Source organism: Phocoena sinus, chromosome 6, assembly GCF_008692025.1.
Source record: "Phocoena sinus isolate mPhoSin1 chromosome 6, mPhoSin1.pri, whole genome shotgun sequence".
In the NCBI taxonomy this organism is placed as follows: Eukaryota; Metazoa; Chordata; class Mammalia; order Artiodactyla; family Phocoenidae; genus Phocoena; species Phocoena sinus.
Window position 1 is genome coordinate 24,148,963 of NC_045768.1, and position 18,900 is coordinate 24,167,862.

General features: G+C 45.0%; 1 protein-coding gene across 2 annotated transcripts in view; it reads left to right on the forward strand.

The window, feature by feature from the left end:
- EPB41L4B (erythrocyte membrane protein band 4.1 like 4B) overlaps positions 1-18,900 on the forward strand; it is a 145,794-nt gene that overhangs the window by 26,817 nt on the left and 100,077 nt on the right. For both annotated transcript variants that reach the window (XM_032635734.1, XM_032635733.1), the window contains exon 2: positions 14,261-14,365. In XM_032635734.1, coding sequence (XP_032491625.1) covers positions 14,261-14,365 — 105 coding nt within the window. The remainder of the gene's footprint in view (positions 1-14,260; positions 14,366-18,900) is intronic.

Consider the following 18,900-nt stretch of genomic DNA (forward strand, 5'->3'; position numbering starts at 1 on the left):
CTCTGTGTATGTTTTCATCCCACCCTCAGCGTTGTTTGGTGGGATGTGTGCTGTGGTTATGTCCATTTCACAGGCCAGAAATAGGCTTGGAAAGGTTAACAGGCTTGGGAAGGTTAAGGGGCTTAGTGGGGGTCATGCTGACTCTGAGTGGTGGAGCCCAGATTCAAAACTGGTCCTAACTTGAAGCTGTGTCCCTCCCGGTACTAGTCAGATCAGGATGCCGTAACAGAGGACCATGGTCTAGGTGGCTTCAATGACAGAAATTGGTTTTCTCACAGTTCTGGAGGCTGGAAGTTCAAGATCAAGGTGCCGGCAGAGTCAGTGTTCTCTGAGGCCTCTCTCCTTGGCTTGTAGATGGCCGCTCTCTTGCTGCCCCTTCCCTCTCTGTCTTCAGATGTTCTTTTCTGTGTGCATTCTTGTTGTCTGTGTGTGTGACCTAATCTCTCTCTTTATAAGGACACCAGTCATAGGATAGGGTCCGCTCCAATGAACTCATTTTAACTTAGTTACCTGTTTAATTACCTCTGTCTCCAATTATAGCCACATTTGGAAGCATTGGGGGGTAAGGTCTTGAACATATGAATTTTGGGGGGACACAGGTTCATCTCATAACACTCCCCGGTCACTCCACCTCTGTAAAGCTCATCTTCTGGGAGTGATATGCTACCTAGAATGAGGCCATCTGCATCCACGGACCTGCCCTATGGGTGAACCCTGGGGCCAAGCCCTGTTAAATTCATCATTTCATTTCGTGTAATCCTCAGACATCCCTACCAGGTAAGATGTTTCCTGACACCAGTCTCGGCCTAAGCTGGGTACCAGAGCTGGGACTCAGATCCCTGCCACGCTGATCCCAGAGTCCATGCCTTCAGCCACTGCATCGTGGGGTGTGTTGTGACACCCAGAAATTTCAGAGCTGTAAAGGGCTCCACAGAGAAAAAGGGAATGGTCATTATAGGACCTAGTAATTTAGGGAAGTATGTGAGGTAGCACTGACCTGCCTTACTTTGCAAATTTAGTCGTGTTCCTAAGTTGCAGGATGGGTGGGGGCAGTGGTCCACCCGAAATTAGTTCTTTCTGTTCATGTTTCTTGGCTGGGTTTCCTGGGAATTCGTTGCATATTTATTTATATGGAGTTATTTCCTTTCAGAATTACACGGAGGGGGAATCTGCAATCTGGCAGCAAAAAGTAATTTGACAGTTTATTTTCAGGGCCGCCCTTCTTCCAGCAGCTTGTTTCAAGCTCAGCCTCCGGCACAAAGGCATCCATCATTTTAATTGCATGTTACTGTTTAGCCAGGCACAAATTTGTTTCATTTTCTTTTTCCTTTCTCCTGGGGTTTTTTTTCTTTCTTTCTTCCTTTTTTTTTTTTTTCCTTTTCTGATCCCCCATTTTAAAAAGCCAAAAATATTTGCTCAAACCAAGCACTTTTTATAGTCAAGGAGTTTTTAACACTGAAATTTTTCGTATTGCCTATTTGGTTCTTAACCATTTCATAGCAGAAATGCTAGGCTGGTCTTTTTCTTTCCTATTCAAGTAACATAATGCATTTGTCGCAAGATAGTCCTAAGAAGGAAAATTGTATTGGTCTCAGGGTCAGAAGGCTGGTGGTTCTATTCCTGGCCTTGTATTGGTTCCCTGACCTGCTTCTGGCCTCGTTTTTCCCCATCTGTAAAATGAGGGACTTGAATGAGCTGATTTCTGGACCATCCCTGTGTTCTTCTTTGGTAACTCGGATGCCGAGAAGGGTTCTGTATGGGACCCTTGTCACCATGGCTGTCTGGAGTTTGGCCGAGGAACTTGTCCTGTCCCATATCACATGTTTGTATTCTGCTGGGCCGCAGATGGTGGTACTTTAGTTCAAGATTAAGAATCAACCCTAGGGACTTCCCTGGTGGCACAGTGGTTAAGAATCCCCCTGCCAATGCAGGGGACACGGCTTTGAACCCTGGTCCGGGAAGATCCCACATGCTGCAGAGCAACTAGACCCGTGAGCCACAACTACTGAGCCCATACGCCACAACTACTGAAGCCCGCGTGCCTAGAGGCCATGCTTTGCAACAAGAGAAACCACCGCAATGAGAAGCCCATGCACTGCAACGAAGAGTAGCCCCTCACTCGCCGCAACTAGAGGAAGCCTGCGGCCAGCAACAAAGATCCAATGCAGCCAAAAATAAATAAATAAATTAGAAAAGAGAAAAAGAATCAACGCTGTATCCCTCAGAAACGTTCTAAGGGATAAAAATCATTGTTTCCTTGAAATTAGGTAGAATGGGAACCTTGGTGTCCAAAGCTTAAAAAATTAGCTTTTACTGCTGCTCATACTTTTTTTCTTGCTGTAAAAGTATGTTATTTGTGTCTGCAAAATTGGGCACAAAGTACAGCAGTGCAGCCCCTTTGTAAGCCGCACCGAAGACTGGGGGTGGGGATGAAATGTGACTTAAGGTCCATAGTAGGTATTGAGTTGAATCTGGACGGACGTCTGTATATTGTATTTAGTTTTAGTGACATGGCAGAAAATTAGCTGTTACTGGCTTGGAGTCATCTTCTGCATCGCATAGCACCATCACCTTCCCTGTGGACAAAGGTTTCTCTTCCCAGCCACTGGCTTGGATGCTCGAAGGCAAGGCTCAGGCCAGACCGTGCTGACACCCTCCAACCTTCAACTCCTTTGTAGTTTGTGAGGTTTTCATTAAGTTTTATGGAAAATTTCAAATACACAAGTTGAGACAACTTGTATGACTCATCATACAACAGTATGATGAAACTGTCATGTACACAACACCCATATATTATTTTTTTCTCTGGAGTATTTTAAAGCAACTCCCAAACAACTTATCATTTAACCTGTTAACACCTAAATGGGTAGCTCTTTCTCTCTCTATCTATGTATATCTATTCACCACCCCGTTACCACACTCAGCAAAATGAACAATGATTCCTTAATGTCGTCTGATACAAAGTCCTTGTTCACCTTTCCCTCGCCATCCCAAAAATCTTTTTGTGGACGGTGGTTGGCTTGTTTGAATCAGGAGCCAACTGCAGACAACACTGCATTTGGTCAATAATGTCTTTTAAGTGTCTTTGAATGCATAATAGTCCTCTCCCTCCTTTTCAGTGCAATTTATTGAGTTCTGAATATGCAGCTGGTAAATGTAGAGCAAGGCAGCCTCAGACATTTCAGCCCTTGATTTTAATGTCTTTCTCCTAAGCAGAGTTTGTGGCCTCTGAAGAACAGTTTTTTGGTTTGTCTATCCTTTTTTTTTAAGAATTAATATATTTATTATTCTAATTCATCGTCTCCAAGCAGATGATACCTAAGTTAGCATCACTCTAGGCAACGTTTTTTAAAGTTAGGAAAAACTTTTACATACTAAATCTTTTATAAAGTGTGCACACATGCCACACACATGTGTTATATCTGTGTACCTATATGGTTTTCATTCTGGTTATCTATTGAATAACAAATTCCCCCAGTGCTTAGTGGCTTAAAACAACAATCATTTATCGTAGTTCATGGGTTCTGTTGATCAAGAACCCATTGAGGGGCCAAGATGGGAATAAAGACACAGACCTACTAGAGAATGGACTTGAGGATACGGGGAGGGGGAAGGGTAAGCTGGGACGAAGTGAGAGAGTGGCATGGACATATATACACTACCAAATGTAAAATAGATAGCTAGTGGGAAGCAGCCGCATAGCACAGGGAGATCAGCTCTGTGCTTTGTGACCACCTAGAGGGGTGGGATAGGGAGGGTGGGAGGGAGGGAGACACAAGAGGGAAGAGATATGGGGACATATGTATATGTATAACTGATTCACTTTGTTATAAAGCAGAAACTAACACACCACTGTAATGCAATTATACTTCAATAAAGATGTTTAAAAAAAAAAACCCGTTGAGGTGGGACTCAGCTAGGATTTTATTTTGCTTTTCATGGCGTTGATCAGGATCACCCAGGAGTACTTAGTTGCAAGATTGGCTGGTATAGAGGGTCCATGATGGCTGCACGCACATCTGGCGCCTTGACAGGGATGGCTGGAGGCTGGGCTCAGCTGGGACAGTTGAGAGGAACATCTGCTCATGGCCTCTTCAGCATGGTAGTCTTAGGGTAGTTGGATTTTTCACATGGTGGCTGGCTCTTCCCACAGAGCAAGCATCCCAAGAGAACTGTCACTCACCTTGGAAATCACAGAATATCACTAATGCCATATTCTGTTTGGTTGAAGCAGCGCCGGCCTCTTCCATATGCAAGGGAAAAAGAAAAAGACCTTGCAGCCATTTTTTTAGTGGCTACAGTTTAAAAGATTAACACAAAAATTAACACTGTAGCTACTTGCCACCGGGGACCTTTTAAGTCCCCATGTACTTGCTTCTCTTTTGATGTAAGATGGAGGGCACTGGGATGGAAAGCCCCTGCCTTAGAGGTCATTCAGGGCAGTCTCCGTCCCATTCTCTAGGGCTTCGAGTGGACTCAGTTGGGCAGAGAGTACTGTGACTGGTTCATGACTCACCTAGCTTAATAATAAAGGTGAGGAGAGGCTCGCAATCCAGAATTCTAAGAGTCATTTGTCCAGTGGACCTTTGTGTTAGGGGGGTTGTCTGATATTTTTGTCCTGGTCTGTAGGGATCGCATATGAAAATGTGCCTGATACTAGCTACCCCGAAGTTAAAGAGTATTCAACATGCGCTGTTTCAGTGTTTCTTATTGAGAGTGGAAGGTATAATATTTGAAGTGTTGGGTGAAACCAGTTTTCAGGGCTGGTTCTCCAGGATCAAGCAGCTTTAGTATCCAGACTTCATTCAGCATCTTGAGGATTGAAAGGGAACCCCTCCCTTCAACTAACCGCTGAGTCACATGTGTTAGGCATGCTTGGAAGGAGCTATAGGGAGACAGAAACCAAAGTCATTAGGAGGTGTTAGGTATTCCACACGGATTGAAAGAAGGTTCATAGGCTCATGGCCGTTGGGACCATTTAATTCTCACAGCAGAAACAAATGAGGGCTTTGACTCTTTGCTGAGATATAAATACAGTTTGGCCTGAAGATGGTTTATCAGCCTGGAACAGGGGCTGATCAGTAGTTAATAATGCAACACGAAGTCTCAGTGCTTTAGATTGGTCTCTCCATCAGTTGAAGCCAGTGTGGTGCTCTGTTCTGGACCCCTTAAGCCTACAACCTGCCCACCCAGACCTCATGTTGCATGTGGAGAGCCCCACGCCCCTGGTTGAAAGCAAACCCTGGTCGTCACTGCCTCTTTTCACTGACTCACATACCAAGATGACTTTCTTCTAAGATTGTTCTCACTTCCTTGTTGATCAAAATCAAGGGAAGTTGTTTCTGTAAATTTTCTTTTCAATTAATTAATTTTATTTTTGGCTGCGTTGGTTCTTTGTTGCTGCACGTGGGCTTTTTTTCTAGTTGCGGCGAGCGGGGGCTACTCTTCGTTGCGGTGCGTGGGCTTCTCATTGCGGTGGCTTCTCTTGTTGCAGAGCACGGGCTCTAGGCATGCGAGCTTCAGTAGTTGTGGTGCCTGGGCTCCGCAGCATGTGGGATCTTCCCGGACCAGGGCTCGAGCCCGTGTCCCCTAACAATTCTTAACCACTGTGCCACCAGGGAAGTCCCCAAGGGCAGTTGTTTTTGCTGCATCCTCTGAGTTCTAAGAGGTTGTTAGCCAGGCAAATCAGGAAATTAATCACATGTGCCCTGTTTTACCAGAATTGAATTTCCGGGAGCTGCCCAGCCTGTGGATGTCCCCCACGCACCGTGTCTTGACTTCTGTGTTAGTATGTGAGCAAATCAACTACTTTGTGTTCTGCCACAGCTTCCCTACCCTCCAGACAAAACTGGAATTGCCCCCACCCCACCATGAGATCTATTTGTGTCGGACCATGTGGCCCTGTATCCCAGCTGTAGCCAAGGCCACATGTGAAGTAGGCTCTCAGCAGCCATGTGTTGAATTGGGCTTAAGAAACATTTCTTGTTTGCTGGACATGGCTCATGTGTTTGGAGCCAAAGAGGTGAATGAGCTGATCAGAGAAGCAGCGGGATGAGGTGGAAAGAACGCTGTCCACCTGTCTAAGAATCCGGAAGGCTGGGTCCTGATTCTACGTCTGCTACTTGTAAGCAATATGAACTTGGTCACGTAATCTCTCTGAAGCTCAGGCTCCCTCTCTGCAAAATGGGGTCATGGAACCTTTGTAAACATGGAGATCCTCTTCAACGGGGAGATGGAATTTATGAGCTGGAGAGCCTGGCCTTCAGTCCAGCAGATTAGGGATACTTCTGCACAGTACTTGCATCAGTCGGTGCCAGTTTTGAGTCACCAGATCTTGCCGATGGCCGAGATGCTATTTCTCACTCATGATGAAGTTTCAAGGTAACTTTATTGGGTAATTTCAGATATTTGTCTTTACGACGTCCTGGTGTAAACAGTTTATATTTCTTTGTGATGACTTAATAGTGATGGCAATGGGGACAGAGACCCCTGGGCCACTTTGTGTGCGTGTGAGTGTAACAGAGAGCTAGTTTCCTGCTAAGGCTCAGAGAAAGCTAGCAAGTTACCAAGTTGCGGGGTGGGGTTAGGAGCTAGTAACTCACCATGAATTAGAACTTCCTAGAAACAGTTGAAAGATACCTTGAGGTAGGTGCCTTCTGGGAACCGCTGGCCAGGAAGCCCACCGATGAGAACAGGTAGAGTTCCCGGAGCTGTTTAAACAGGGGTGTTTACGAACTTGGAAAGGAAGGAGTTGATCTCCAGGTACCAACAGGGATTTACCAAAAACACCAAAGCCTCGTTAGCCTCAGTGTTTCTTTAAATGGCATTACTAGATCACAGACTTCCTGTACCTCAGTTTTTGTTCAGCATCGGGCAAAAAGTATATCGTGTTATTCCTGTGGACACGGGAGAGAAATAAGGTTTGGACGAAAGTGATAATAATGCCTTTGTGTGTATAGGACACCGCAGTTTACGGGGCACGCGCATTTGCTTTCTTGCTTTTTTATTAACATAATGACTTAGCAAGGTGGACGGGGCGGAGGAGAGTACCCCATTTTTCAGACGGAGAGGCTGAGTCTCGGGGTGGGGCTTGCCTAGGGTCACCGTCATATTGCTAGAAAGGAAACAGAGCTGGTTTTCCAACCCAACATTTTTTTTTAAATAAATTTATTTTTATTTATTTACTTTTGGCTGCATTGGGTCTTTGTTGTTGCGTGCGGGCTTTCTCTATTTGCAGCGAGCGGGGGCTACTCTTCGTTGCGGTGCACGGGCTTCTCGTTGCGGTGGCTTCTCTTGTTGTGGAGTGTGGGCTCTAGGCGTGCGGGCTTCAGTAGTTGTGGCGCGCGGGCTCAGTGGTTGTGGCTCGCGGGCTTAGTTGCTCCCGGCACGTGGGATCTTCCCAGACCAGGGTTCGAACCCAATTCCCCTGCATTGGCAGACGGATTCTTAACCACTGCACCACCAGGGACGCCCCCAACCCAACATTTTTGCCTCTGCGATTTCCAGGGCATGCCCCCCTCCATGGTAAAACTGTGTGTATTTATAACCAGGCTGTGGCCACCATCAGATGGGTGCCTTACTACTGTAGAAATAAAGACACTGCCCCTCCCCCACCCCATACCCTCCACGCCTCACCCCTTCCTGATTATCAGATTTATGTTGCAAAACTAAGATCAGTAAGTGGTGTATGGGATAATAACCAGGGGGGTTAACCTTTAAATAATGTTCTTAAAAGGATAGATTGTGGGCCAATTTAAATAAGATGACATTTAATTGGAGCAAATGCAAAAATCTGCACTTAGGTTTCGAAACCATCGCCACACTTAGTTTGGTTATTTTGTAACCCATATATAAAAATCCAGGACGTGATAATATTTCATAGAAGGCATAGCATTTTCACCAGCCAAAAGGGCAGGCCACAGTGTGGTATGGTTTTCAAAACACCAGTGTTCTAGACTGCTTTAGAACAGACAGGGAGTCGGGAACGGGAGATGGTAGTACCAGGGTTCTGCATCCAGGTCCCAGCTGGCTGTAGAGAATTCCCAATGAAGATGAACCAGGAAGATCAGACTTGTGCAAAGTGGGTTGTTTGAAGACTGTCTTGGGAGCTGAGGATTCTCCTAAACCCCCATCAGCGTTATGTTTTCGAGCTTTAGAATGTCGAATGATAAAGAAGCAAAGATGAACAGGACAGGGTGCCGCCAACAGGAAGTTTAGTGATGATGATTGTCACTTGAAAGTGGCCATGGGGATTGGTTTGTTGCAGGTGGGGATAGCAATGGGGATGTAGGGGAGGAGGACACCTAGGCAAAGGAATGACACAGGCAACACTGTAGGGGTGGGACCTGCTGTCTGTGGTGAGTGGGCGGCGTGGTTGGAGAACACGTTTGCCTGGAGCCCAGGGTACATGTGAGGCCTGTGGGAGGGAGAAGGAGTATTGGGTTGGGCGGCATAGATTATGCAGAATCCCTAGCACCAGGCCAAGAAGCCTGCGCTTCATCCTCTGGTGGATGTTTCTGTGCAGAAAAGTGACTGGGATGAGGGCTGTGTTGTATGAGGACCATTCCGGCAAACACAAGGAAGATGGCCTTTAGGAGGGAGACGCTAGAGGTAGTTGGACCACTCGGGGGCTGTTGCTGAGGTCCGTATATGAGGTGATGTGGCCTGAGCCACAATGGAGAGGAAAGAGAGAGCCTTCTGAAGATGGATGTAGAGGGGCGTGCCATCTGATGGATGTGGAACTGGTGGATGGAAGAGAGCCTCGTGTGCCTGCAAGGCTCCTGAAATCCTTTCTCTGCCCAGATGTCATGCTTTCCACCAAGTAGGATGTATATGCTTGACTAGCACTTGTACACACAGCTTATTTCCTCCTTTCAAACCTACCTGGGATGCGCGGCATCTTATGCTATTGAGACTAATGAGATTTGGACGGATTGGCTTCTATCTTCTCTGTTCTTCCAGGACCACAGTCGACCTATTACATTGCAAGTGGGTCAGGTTCCAGTAAGACGTTGCCAGTTGCATCTGTCTAAGAGGGTCAGGCTGGTTCATTTATTTGGGGGACAGTTAAGACATCCGCTGTCCAGCAGTCTTCCTTATCGGGACCATGTCTGGGAACCAGTAAATAGGCAAAATCAGAACCTCTGACTGGCTAACAAAGATTTCACGATGTCCATACCTTTCCCTGCTGGCTGGCTGCCTGACCCAGTCTTTAACCGGCAACTCTGTACTCTTACTTTACACATGATTTTCATGCACGTGGTTATTTTTAGCTCCTCTCAGATCAGAAGGAGCTGCTCTAGAGAGACATACTGTCTCCAAACCACTGGTTGCTGGTCCCTGTAAAAAATGATGTGCTGAGACGGGAGGAAGAAAAACTAGGCAACGTGGATGTAAGAGTTCGAGGGTAGAGCTCTCTAGATCCTGCTGTGTTTGGGGACAGCTCTCCATACGTGTCTTTCAGTTGGTAGACTTCAGGATGGTGATGGGGACTTTGTAAGGTTTTACAATGAGTATATTCTGTTTGGGAAGGCAGGGAGGTAAGTGGTGTTGCTACTTATGGGCTCGGGTCTTAAGCTGTTTAGGACGACGTTGCTCCGCAAGAAGGACTTGTTCTTCTGTAGCTTCCTGTAGCTGCTCCCTTCCAGACTTTGGGACCCCAGCAGACCCCAATGCCTAGAGGGTGGCTGGCATTCGATGAGCAGTTGGTAAATATCTGTTGAATGAATGAATGAATGGATTCATCACAGAGGGGGAGACCCAGTTAATGATGAGGCAACAAGGAGCAGCTTCCATTCTTGTCACATTAACAGATCTCCTGGTGTAATCACTAGACAGCACTTCACATCATAGCCGCAAAATTGTGTTTAGGTAAATGGCCTTGGAAGTAGAGCACAGTTCCCTAGATGCTTGTTCATGGAAAACTTAATTTGAAAAGATTTTAGTGAGTGTATTCTCATTTTTAGCCCTGCCGTTTGTGAAATATCAGTCTGTTTTTCGTGCTTCGGCATGACCCATCCAGAAGATTTGTTTCGTGGCCCCATCCATCCCCCATGCACATATCCCCATCCATCCACACATCCATCCACACATCCATCCATCCATCCATCCAGCAAACACATTTGTGGAGTGCCTGCGTTTTGGGGATGGAGGGAAGAGAGAATGGTATCCAGGTGAACACAGCTGGTCTCTGCCCTTGGGAGTGCTCAGTCTGAGGCAGGAATAAGACAGGAACATGGGCAGCTATGGTGCAGTGTGATAAGTGTGTATGTAATGAAGGCATGGGCCTGCTTGTGGGAACCCAGAAGAGGGGCACTTACTGCCCTAGAGTGGACGGAGAGAGTAGAGCTGGGAAGCTGCCGAAGGAGGGAATGTTTGGGCCAGTAAGCCCGAGATGACAGCTTGTGGGCTTCCAGGGGCTGCCCTGAGTAAGATGTCCTGGCTGGCAGTGCAGATGAGTTATCTGGAACCTTCTCAGTTTTGAGAATGGACACTCTGTGGGCTGGGAGGAGTGAAAGATGGTTGATTCATGGACTGTGGTCTTGACCCTCCTATCTTCAACCTGCCTTTAACTCCCTGGGACCTCTGTTTCAAGGACCCTTCTGTTCATTCCAGCCCTCATAATTTCACCAGATTCTTTTTAGAGCAGGAAAGGGCCATTGGGAATTCTCTTTTCCAGCAGAAAAGACCAAAGAGCATACTTGGAGGGAGGAAGGTGAGTGGGGGGAAGTGTTTATAGGTGAGTAAGAATAGTGTTTCCTATCCACCAGACCCTGCTGTATGCCACCCCCAAGTCCAGCTGAGTGAGGGTCTGTCAGCAGAGGAGCCAGTCTGGCATTGGCAGAAGGGACTCACTGCCCCTAGAAAGGTTCTTTTCCTAACCGCCACCTTGAGCTCATTCTAAATTAAGAGCCACTTTAGAAAGACATCAGAAAAGTAAAATTTGGAATGACCTAGACAGAAACTTGGGCTAACCTCCCTCATTTTACATGTGGGGAACTGTGCTTTTTCAGTTCATACTCTGAGAGTGTTAAAATTACATACCTGGACGGTAAGCCCTGAACCAAAATAGACCCAGGTGGGAGCAGGTTGGATTTGGGGTCCTTTGAGTTTTGGTGGCCCTGTATATTCAGGGCGCCATGGCCACGTCTGATTTGCAGCTGCAGGGGAAGTCCAGGATGACCGTATGGTTTGGGGGAAATTATGAATGGCTTAAGGTTGGAGTTAATGGTGCATCTGGGACTAGAGCACAGGTCTCTTGCTTTCTCCCAGTGCAGTTTTTTCTGCCACATCCTGCTGCTAAAGCTTTACTCTAACTATTTTTTTCCCACTAGGAAACCCACTAATGAAGCATTGGCACCGTGATAATAGGTGTTGCATGGGGCCAATAGCACTGGATAGTAATTGGAAGAAATACATCCAGAAGATGGATTGTTATGGGCAAGGAGGAAGAGTGCCAGAATTGTGATTTTTTTTTTTTTTTGAAATTGTATTTGCTGCCTAACAACTGCCAAAAGACCAGTGTTAAAAAAAAACTTGGGAAGAAAACCATCTATAGTTTCTCCATGCTAACACAGCTGTTTTAGTTTTTGCCAATTTCCTGTTTTTATCAAGTAGTCCATGTACGGTGCATATGTATTTTTATGTAGTTGGGATCACAGCTTTCTCTTAACAGAGTTAAGTACTGTGTTTACTTAACGTTTCTCATAAGAATTTTCCATATTTCGGTCTCGTCTTCATAATTCTTTTTGGTTATGGCTGAATAGTATTCTGGAGTGCTGGTGGGCCCCAGTGCTGTGTTCTGTGATTGGAGTTTCAGTTGCTCTTCTTTTGGCCCTCCCGTGATCCTGCCTATTTCTCCAGTAGATTAATTTATAGAGAACACCACTGCACGTCAAGTCTTCTGCTTCTGTTGAATTGATGCCTTCAGAGGAGTATTTCCAGGAAGGAAAGAGACTGTGATTCATTGATGTAGTTTTGATTTTTTTTTTGTTGTTATTTATTTGTATAACGTAAGTACAGATGTACACATAAAACAAAGGTAGAGTTTAATGAACTACTAGAAGGTAGACAGACACCCTTGTACCACTACCCACGTCAAATCTGGAACCCTGCCAGCCAGCCAGAAGTCCACCGTTGCCCCCTCCCTGTGCCCCCTCCAAGCCCCAAGAGCAACGACTGCTCTGTCTTTATTACAGTCACTTCTTTACTATCTTTCCAAGTTTGCTCACCCAAGTGTGCATCCCTAGATATTTCAAGTTGTTATCCTTTTTTAACAAAATGTCTTTTAAATCTCTTTTAATCTGTAGGTGTTCCCTCCATCTCTTCTCTTCCCTATAGTCTGTTGGTTGAAGAAACTAGGTCATTTGTCCTGAGGAGTTTCTAGAATTTTCCACAGGCTGGATCTCGCCAATTGCAGTCCCATGTAGTTTAGAACGTTCCTCTGCATTTCCTACAGTTGGCAGTTGGATCTAGTGGTTGAATCAGTCCCAGGGTTGATTTTTTTTTTTTTTCCCCTGTGGAAAGAGAGGTGTGGGGAGCAAGATTATATCTTGGGTGGTGGGACGTTCTTCATGGCGAGGTACATAATGGTTGTCTGTCTGTCTCCTATTGCGATGTTAGTAGCCACTGGCATCCAATGCTTAGAGCCTGCCATTCATTAGAAGTTGCAAAATTGTGGTATTGCCATTCTGTTGTTTCTTCCTCATTTATTTGCTGGAATACTACTATAAAGAAAACCTTTGCCTCTCTACTATTTTTAATTGTTTATTTATAGAGATTCACATACCATACAATTCACCTATCTGAAGCATGCAATTTAGTGGTTTTTAGTATTTTCGTAGAGTTGCGCATCAATCACCACAATTAATTTTAGAACACTTCATTAACCTCGAAAAAAATCCTACTCATCTTCGCTGTCACCCCGCAAACCTGGCAGCCCTAAGCAATCGCTAATCTAATTTCTGTCTCTAGACTTACTGTTCTGGACGTTTCAAATAATACGTGGTCATTTGTAACCAAGTTCTTTCACTTAGTATAATGTTTTCAATATCCATTGATGTTGTAGCATGTATCAGAACTTTATTCCTTTTTATGGCCAAATAATATTCCACTGTATGGATGTACTGCATTTTGTTTATCCATTCATCAGTTGATAGACATTTGGGTTGCTTCCACTTTTTGGCTATCAGGAATAATGCTGCTGTGAACATTTTTGTACCAGTTTCTGTGTGAGCTTAATGTTTTCATTTTTCTTGGATATTTACCTGGAAGTGTCATTGCTGGGTCAAATGGTAACTCTAAGTTTAACCGTTTAAGAAACTGCCAGGCTGTTTCCTAAATCAGCTACACAATTTGACATTCCTGTCAGCAGTATAAGAGGGTTCCAGTTTCTCCAACATTGGTTATCTGTCTTTTTTATTATAGCCCTCCTAGTGGGTGTGAAGTGTCTGATTGTGGTTTTGATTTGCATTTCCCTGATGAGTAATGATGTTGAGCATCTTTTCATATTCTTATTGGCTGTTTTTCTATCTTTGGAGAACCATCTATCTATCTATCTATCTATCTATCTCTATTTCCTTGACCTAATTTTTAATTGAATATATGTCTTTTTATTATTGAGTTGTAATAATTCTTTGTATGTTCTAGATAGAAGTCTCTTGTCAGAAGTATGATTTGTAAAATTTTCTCCCATTCAGGGTTGTCTTTGTACTGTCTTGATATCTTGGTGTTCTTTGAAGCATAAGAGTTTTACATTTTTGATGATGTCCAGCTTGTTTTTTCTTTTGTTGCTTGCACTTTTGGTGTTTTATCTAGGAAACTGTTGCCTAATCCAAGGTCCTGAAGATTTGTGTGTATGTTTTATTCTGAGTTTTATAATCTTAACTCTTACATTTAGGTCTTTGATTCATTTTGAGTTAATTTTTGTATATGTTGTCATCTGCTCTTTGGTTACCCAGGATCAGTGCTTGATTTTTTTTCCCATTTATTTACCATTTATCATAATAAGTCACTGGTTCCCTAATCATCCTATGATGTTGTAGTTTGGTGGGGTTTCTTGTCATTATGTATGTATGCTTAGATTTCATCATGAGTTTGTATTATAATAAAAATAATTACATTTTTAAAAATGTGTGTACTGTGACACATGTATGCAATAGAGAGAGAAAAGTGCTTTTGTGGTTTGTTTTTTTCTTTTTTTAACCTTGTTTCTTATCTGGTTGTCACATCCTAAATTTTCTTCCACCCAATTGTCTTCCAGAAACATGCCAAAGGCCAGGATTTGTTTGATCAGATTGTGTACCACTTGGACCTGGTGGAAACAGATTACTTTGGCCTCCAGTTCCTTGACTCTGCCCAGGTTGCGGTATGTATGCCTTTGATTCCTTACAGGATGGATTGGCTTTTCATGCTAATCACAGATCCACAGTTGCTAGAAATTGGTAGAGAAAAACAGGAGTAAAACTGTGATATTGTTGCAGTAAGGAGCATTGGGAGGGAGGTGCTGGCACCCACGTGAGATGATGCATCCGTGGTGCCCCACCCTGGAGATGGCCAGTACCTGCGAAAGGAAGAGGAAGATGTGTTCCCGTTACACATGGGGATGCACTAGGGGAACCTTTCCAAGCATAGGGATGCAGTATGGGCACATCTCTAGAGTAGGTAGAGAGAAGAAATATCCTTATAGGAATTCTTTTAAGGATGCTGCTTGTATTTAACCAGCAGAAGAGGCTGTGCTACCCTCCCCTTCTGGACTCTTGCCAGGTGTAGCAAGCAGGTGCTGTGAACACAGCTGAATTGCAGCCGGGCTTAGTGGGCTCAGGGGCTGGGCAGTCGGAGCGGGTCTTGGCATTGCTCGAGAACCATCTTGCAGGCTCCAGCAGGTTGCGTTAGGTCATCAAAGACTTCCCCCGCTTTGCCTGAGACAGAACTGTGTGCAGTGGAGGTGCTCAAGTACATGAACTCGACACAGCTCAGAACCACTCTTTCATTTATTTTAATTTCTGTATTTATTTTATAACTGACCTACAGTACTATGTTAGTTCCTGTTACACAATGTAGTAATTCAGTATTTCTGTACATTTCTAAATGATCGCCCTGAAAGCCTATTTACGACCCATCACCGTACAGAGATATTACCTTATTACTGACTGTATTCTCCACACTGTACATTTCATACCTGTGACTCACTTATTTTGCAACTACTAGATGTTTGTGTGTCTTAATCTCTCTCACCTATTTCTATCTCCCTCCTTCCCCCCAGCAACCACCTGTTTGTTCTCTGTATCTGTAACTCTGTTTCTGTTTTGTAATGTTTGTTCATTTGTTCTGTTTCTTAGATTCCACATATAAGTGATATCATACCATGTTTGTCTTTCACTATCTGACTTATTTTACTTAGCATAATACCCTCTAGGTCCCTCCATGTTGTCACAAATGGCAAGATTTCATTATTTTTTTATGCATGAGTAATATTCCATTGCGTATATATTATAGATACCACATCTTCTTTATCCATTCATCTATTGATGGGCACTTGGGTTGCTTCCATATCTTGGCTATTGTAAATAACAGTGCAACGAACATAGGGGTGCATATATCTTTTCTAATTAGTGTTTTTTTCCTTTGGATAAATATCTAGGAGTGGAAGTGCTGGATCATATAGTAGTTCTATTTTTAGTTTTTTGAGGAACCTCCATACTGTTTTCCATAGTGGCTGCATCAATTTACATTCCTACCAACAGTGCATGAGGGTTTCCTTTTCTCCACATCCTCGCCAATACTTGTTATTTGTTGTGTTTTTGATAATAGCCATTCTGACAGGTGTGAGGTGATAGATACCTCGTTGTGGTTTAGATTTGCATTTTCCTGATGGTTAGTGATATTGAGCATCTTCTCATGTTTCTGTTGGCCATCTGTATGTCTTCTTTGGGAAAGTGTCTATTCAGATCCTCTGCCCATTTTTAAATAGGATTGTTTGGGTTTTTTGATGTTGAGTTGTATGAGGTCTTTGTATATTTTGGATATTAACCCCTTATCAGATGTATCATTTGCAAAGATTTTCTCCTGGTCAGTAGGCGGCATTTTCATTTTGCTGATAGTTGTCTTCACTGTGCAAAAGCTTTTTAGTTTGGTGTAGTCCCATTTGTTTATTTTTGCTTTTGTTTCCCTTGCCTGAGGAGACATATACAAAAAATACTACTAAGACTACTGTCAAAGAGCATACTGCCTATGTTTTCTTCTAGAAGTTTTATGGTTTCAGGTCTTACATTTAGGTCTTTTATCTATTTTGAATTTATTTTTGTGCATAGTGTGAGGTAGAAGTCCAATTTGATTCTTCTGCATGTAGCTGTCCAGATCTCCCAACACCATTTATTGAAGAGACTGTCTTTGCCACATTGTATATTCTTGCCTCCTTTGTCATTGATTAATTGATCATATAGATGTGGGTTCATTTCTGGGCTCTCTATTCTGTTCCATTGACCTATGTGTCTGTACCATACTGTTTAGATTACTGTAGCTTTGTAGTATAGCTTGAAATCAGGGAATGTGGTACCTCCAGCTTTGTTCTTTTAAAAAGCAGGAAAGACTTCAGGGTCTCCCTTCCCAACAAAATCTAGCTTTGGGTTTCAAAGAGAACTTATTCAGGAATCTAAAAGTATTTATTAAGTGCCTGTTATGCACTGGGTCCTGTTCCAAGCAGTGGATAATGCAGTGGATGTATGTAATACCTATGCAACATGACTGGTGGTAATAAGTGTTAAGAAAAATAAAGCAGAGTGAGGTGTTAGACAAAGTAAAGGGAGGGTGAGGGAATAGACAGAGTAAGGGGCAGTGCTATCTTAGACAGAGTAAGAAAGGGTAAGTTCCCTGGTAGGAGATGTTTGAGCTGAGACCTGGAGCTCCTCATCTGTGGCTAAGCCTTTCTACCTGAAAGACACTTTTTAGAGACTTCCGGGGGGCTACCCATGACGGTTGTAAGGAGATGCTCAAAGTCGGTGCCTGGAAATTGGGTCTGCCTGAGATGGTTACTGTGATGCTCAGTCTGCAGTGATAACGGTGGAGCCAGGACTTAAGTGTGCCCAGGCTACAGTGCCTGCTGGGCAGACACTCCCCTCTGCTCCCACTGGATGCCCCCTCTACACCACTGACTTCCTCTCCACCTTCAGGACCTCCTGTCTGCTGACAGCCCACTACCCCACCCCCCTGACTGTTGCCACGAACACCCCAACTGCCTCCTTGAGTTTGTGGTCCTGATTCCTTCCTGTGAGCCGGAGACTCTCACTCTGGCCACTGTGGCCCTGGGGAGGGCAGACCAGCTTTTCCCTGTCCCCTCCCCCATGCAGTTGTGCTTCCTTTGAGGTTGGACTGCCCAGTGCTGTGCCCTCTGACCTCAGCACTCTCCTTCCCATCCTTCAAGGCCTCTGGTGCCTGTTTTTCTCTTCCCTGGGCAACCTCAGAACTCAAATTGCTGACCCCTCTAAACATTCCAGACATGGTTTCCTCTCACTGAAGCTTCAGTTGAGTAAACCTCACACAGATGCACTTCTGGTCCTGTCACCACTCCAAGATCCGGAATTCTGTCATTTCTCATCCTATGACAACGTCCCATGATCGCATCCTTCCAGTTCTTCTACATGTGGCCTTGGCCCATGACAACTCCTCCTACTCTGTCCTTCCTCCCGGCCTGGCGAAGCTCAGCTGTCTCACCTGTGTCCCCTCTTGCCCTTTGATTTTCCTGCTCCCCTGACTGTCCCCTGGCCTCCCTTTGACATGCATGCAGGCCCATATGCTTCCTCTGCTGCTTCTCCCGGGCTGCCAGGCGTTGCTGGAGAGCCACGGGCTGTGCGTTTTGGCACCAGCACAAATCACAGATCACAGGTTCAGCAGAGTCCAAGCCCCCGAGCTGTTCTTGGAGCCTCATTAACCCCCCGTGGACTCTGGGGGTTAATCCCAACTCTGGAATGCCCCAGGGTTCCCCTCTGACTCTGGATCACAGGCCCGTAGTCCAGTTCCCACAAAGACTGGTCTCATGGTTGGCCTTGCCACCTACTGGGAAGACCGAGTCATTTAGCTGAAACACCTTGAGTTTTCTTCCCTGCATCTCAGTTTCTTTTTTCTCTCTGTCCATCCTTTTTACTACTTTAAGGGAGTTTGCCTGTTTCTCCAGCATTTACTCACTACACCTGCATCAGAGTTCCATTTCCGGTTGCTTCCTGGGTGCTGAGTTTAGAGTCCTCCTTGCTGTCCCCAGCATCTGACACTTGCCAGCCCTCCTCATCCCGGAAACTCTTCTCTGTTCTGCCTTCTCCTGTTGTCCTAACATGTGTGATATCTTTGGCTTCAGATTGTTTATGGCCCTGGACTGAGTCAGACCTGGACCTTACTCTTGGTTCTGCCCCAACTCATTTGATGGGCTTTAGATAAGCCACCTTTTCTCCCTTGGGCTCAGTTTCCTCATCTGTAAAATGAGCTTCTTTTATTTATTTACTTATTTTTGGCTGTGTTGGTTCTTCATTGCTGCGCGGGCTTTCTCTAGTTGCGGCGAGTGGGGGCTACTCTTCGTTGCAGTGCGCGGGCTTCTCATTGCGGTGTCTTCTCTTGAAGAGCACGGGCTCTAGGCCTGTGGGCTTCAGTAGTTGTGGCTCGCAGGCTCTAGAGCTCAGGCTTAGTACTTGTGGTGCACAGGCTTAGTTGCTCTGCAGCACGTGGGATCTTCCCAGACCAGGGATTGAACCTGTGTCCCCTGCATTGACAGGTGGATTCTTAACCACTGCGCCAGCAGGGAAGCGCCTGTTTTTTTTCTTTTGACCACCCCAGGCAGCATGTGTAATCTTAGTTCCCCGACCAAGGATCAAACCCGCGCCCCCTGCAGTGGAAGCGTGGAGTCTTAACCACTGG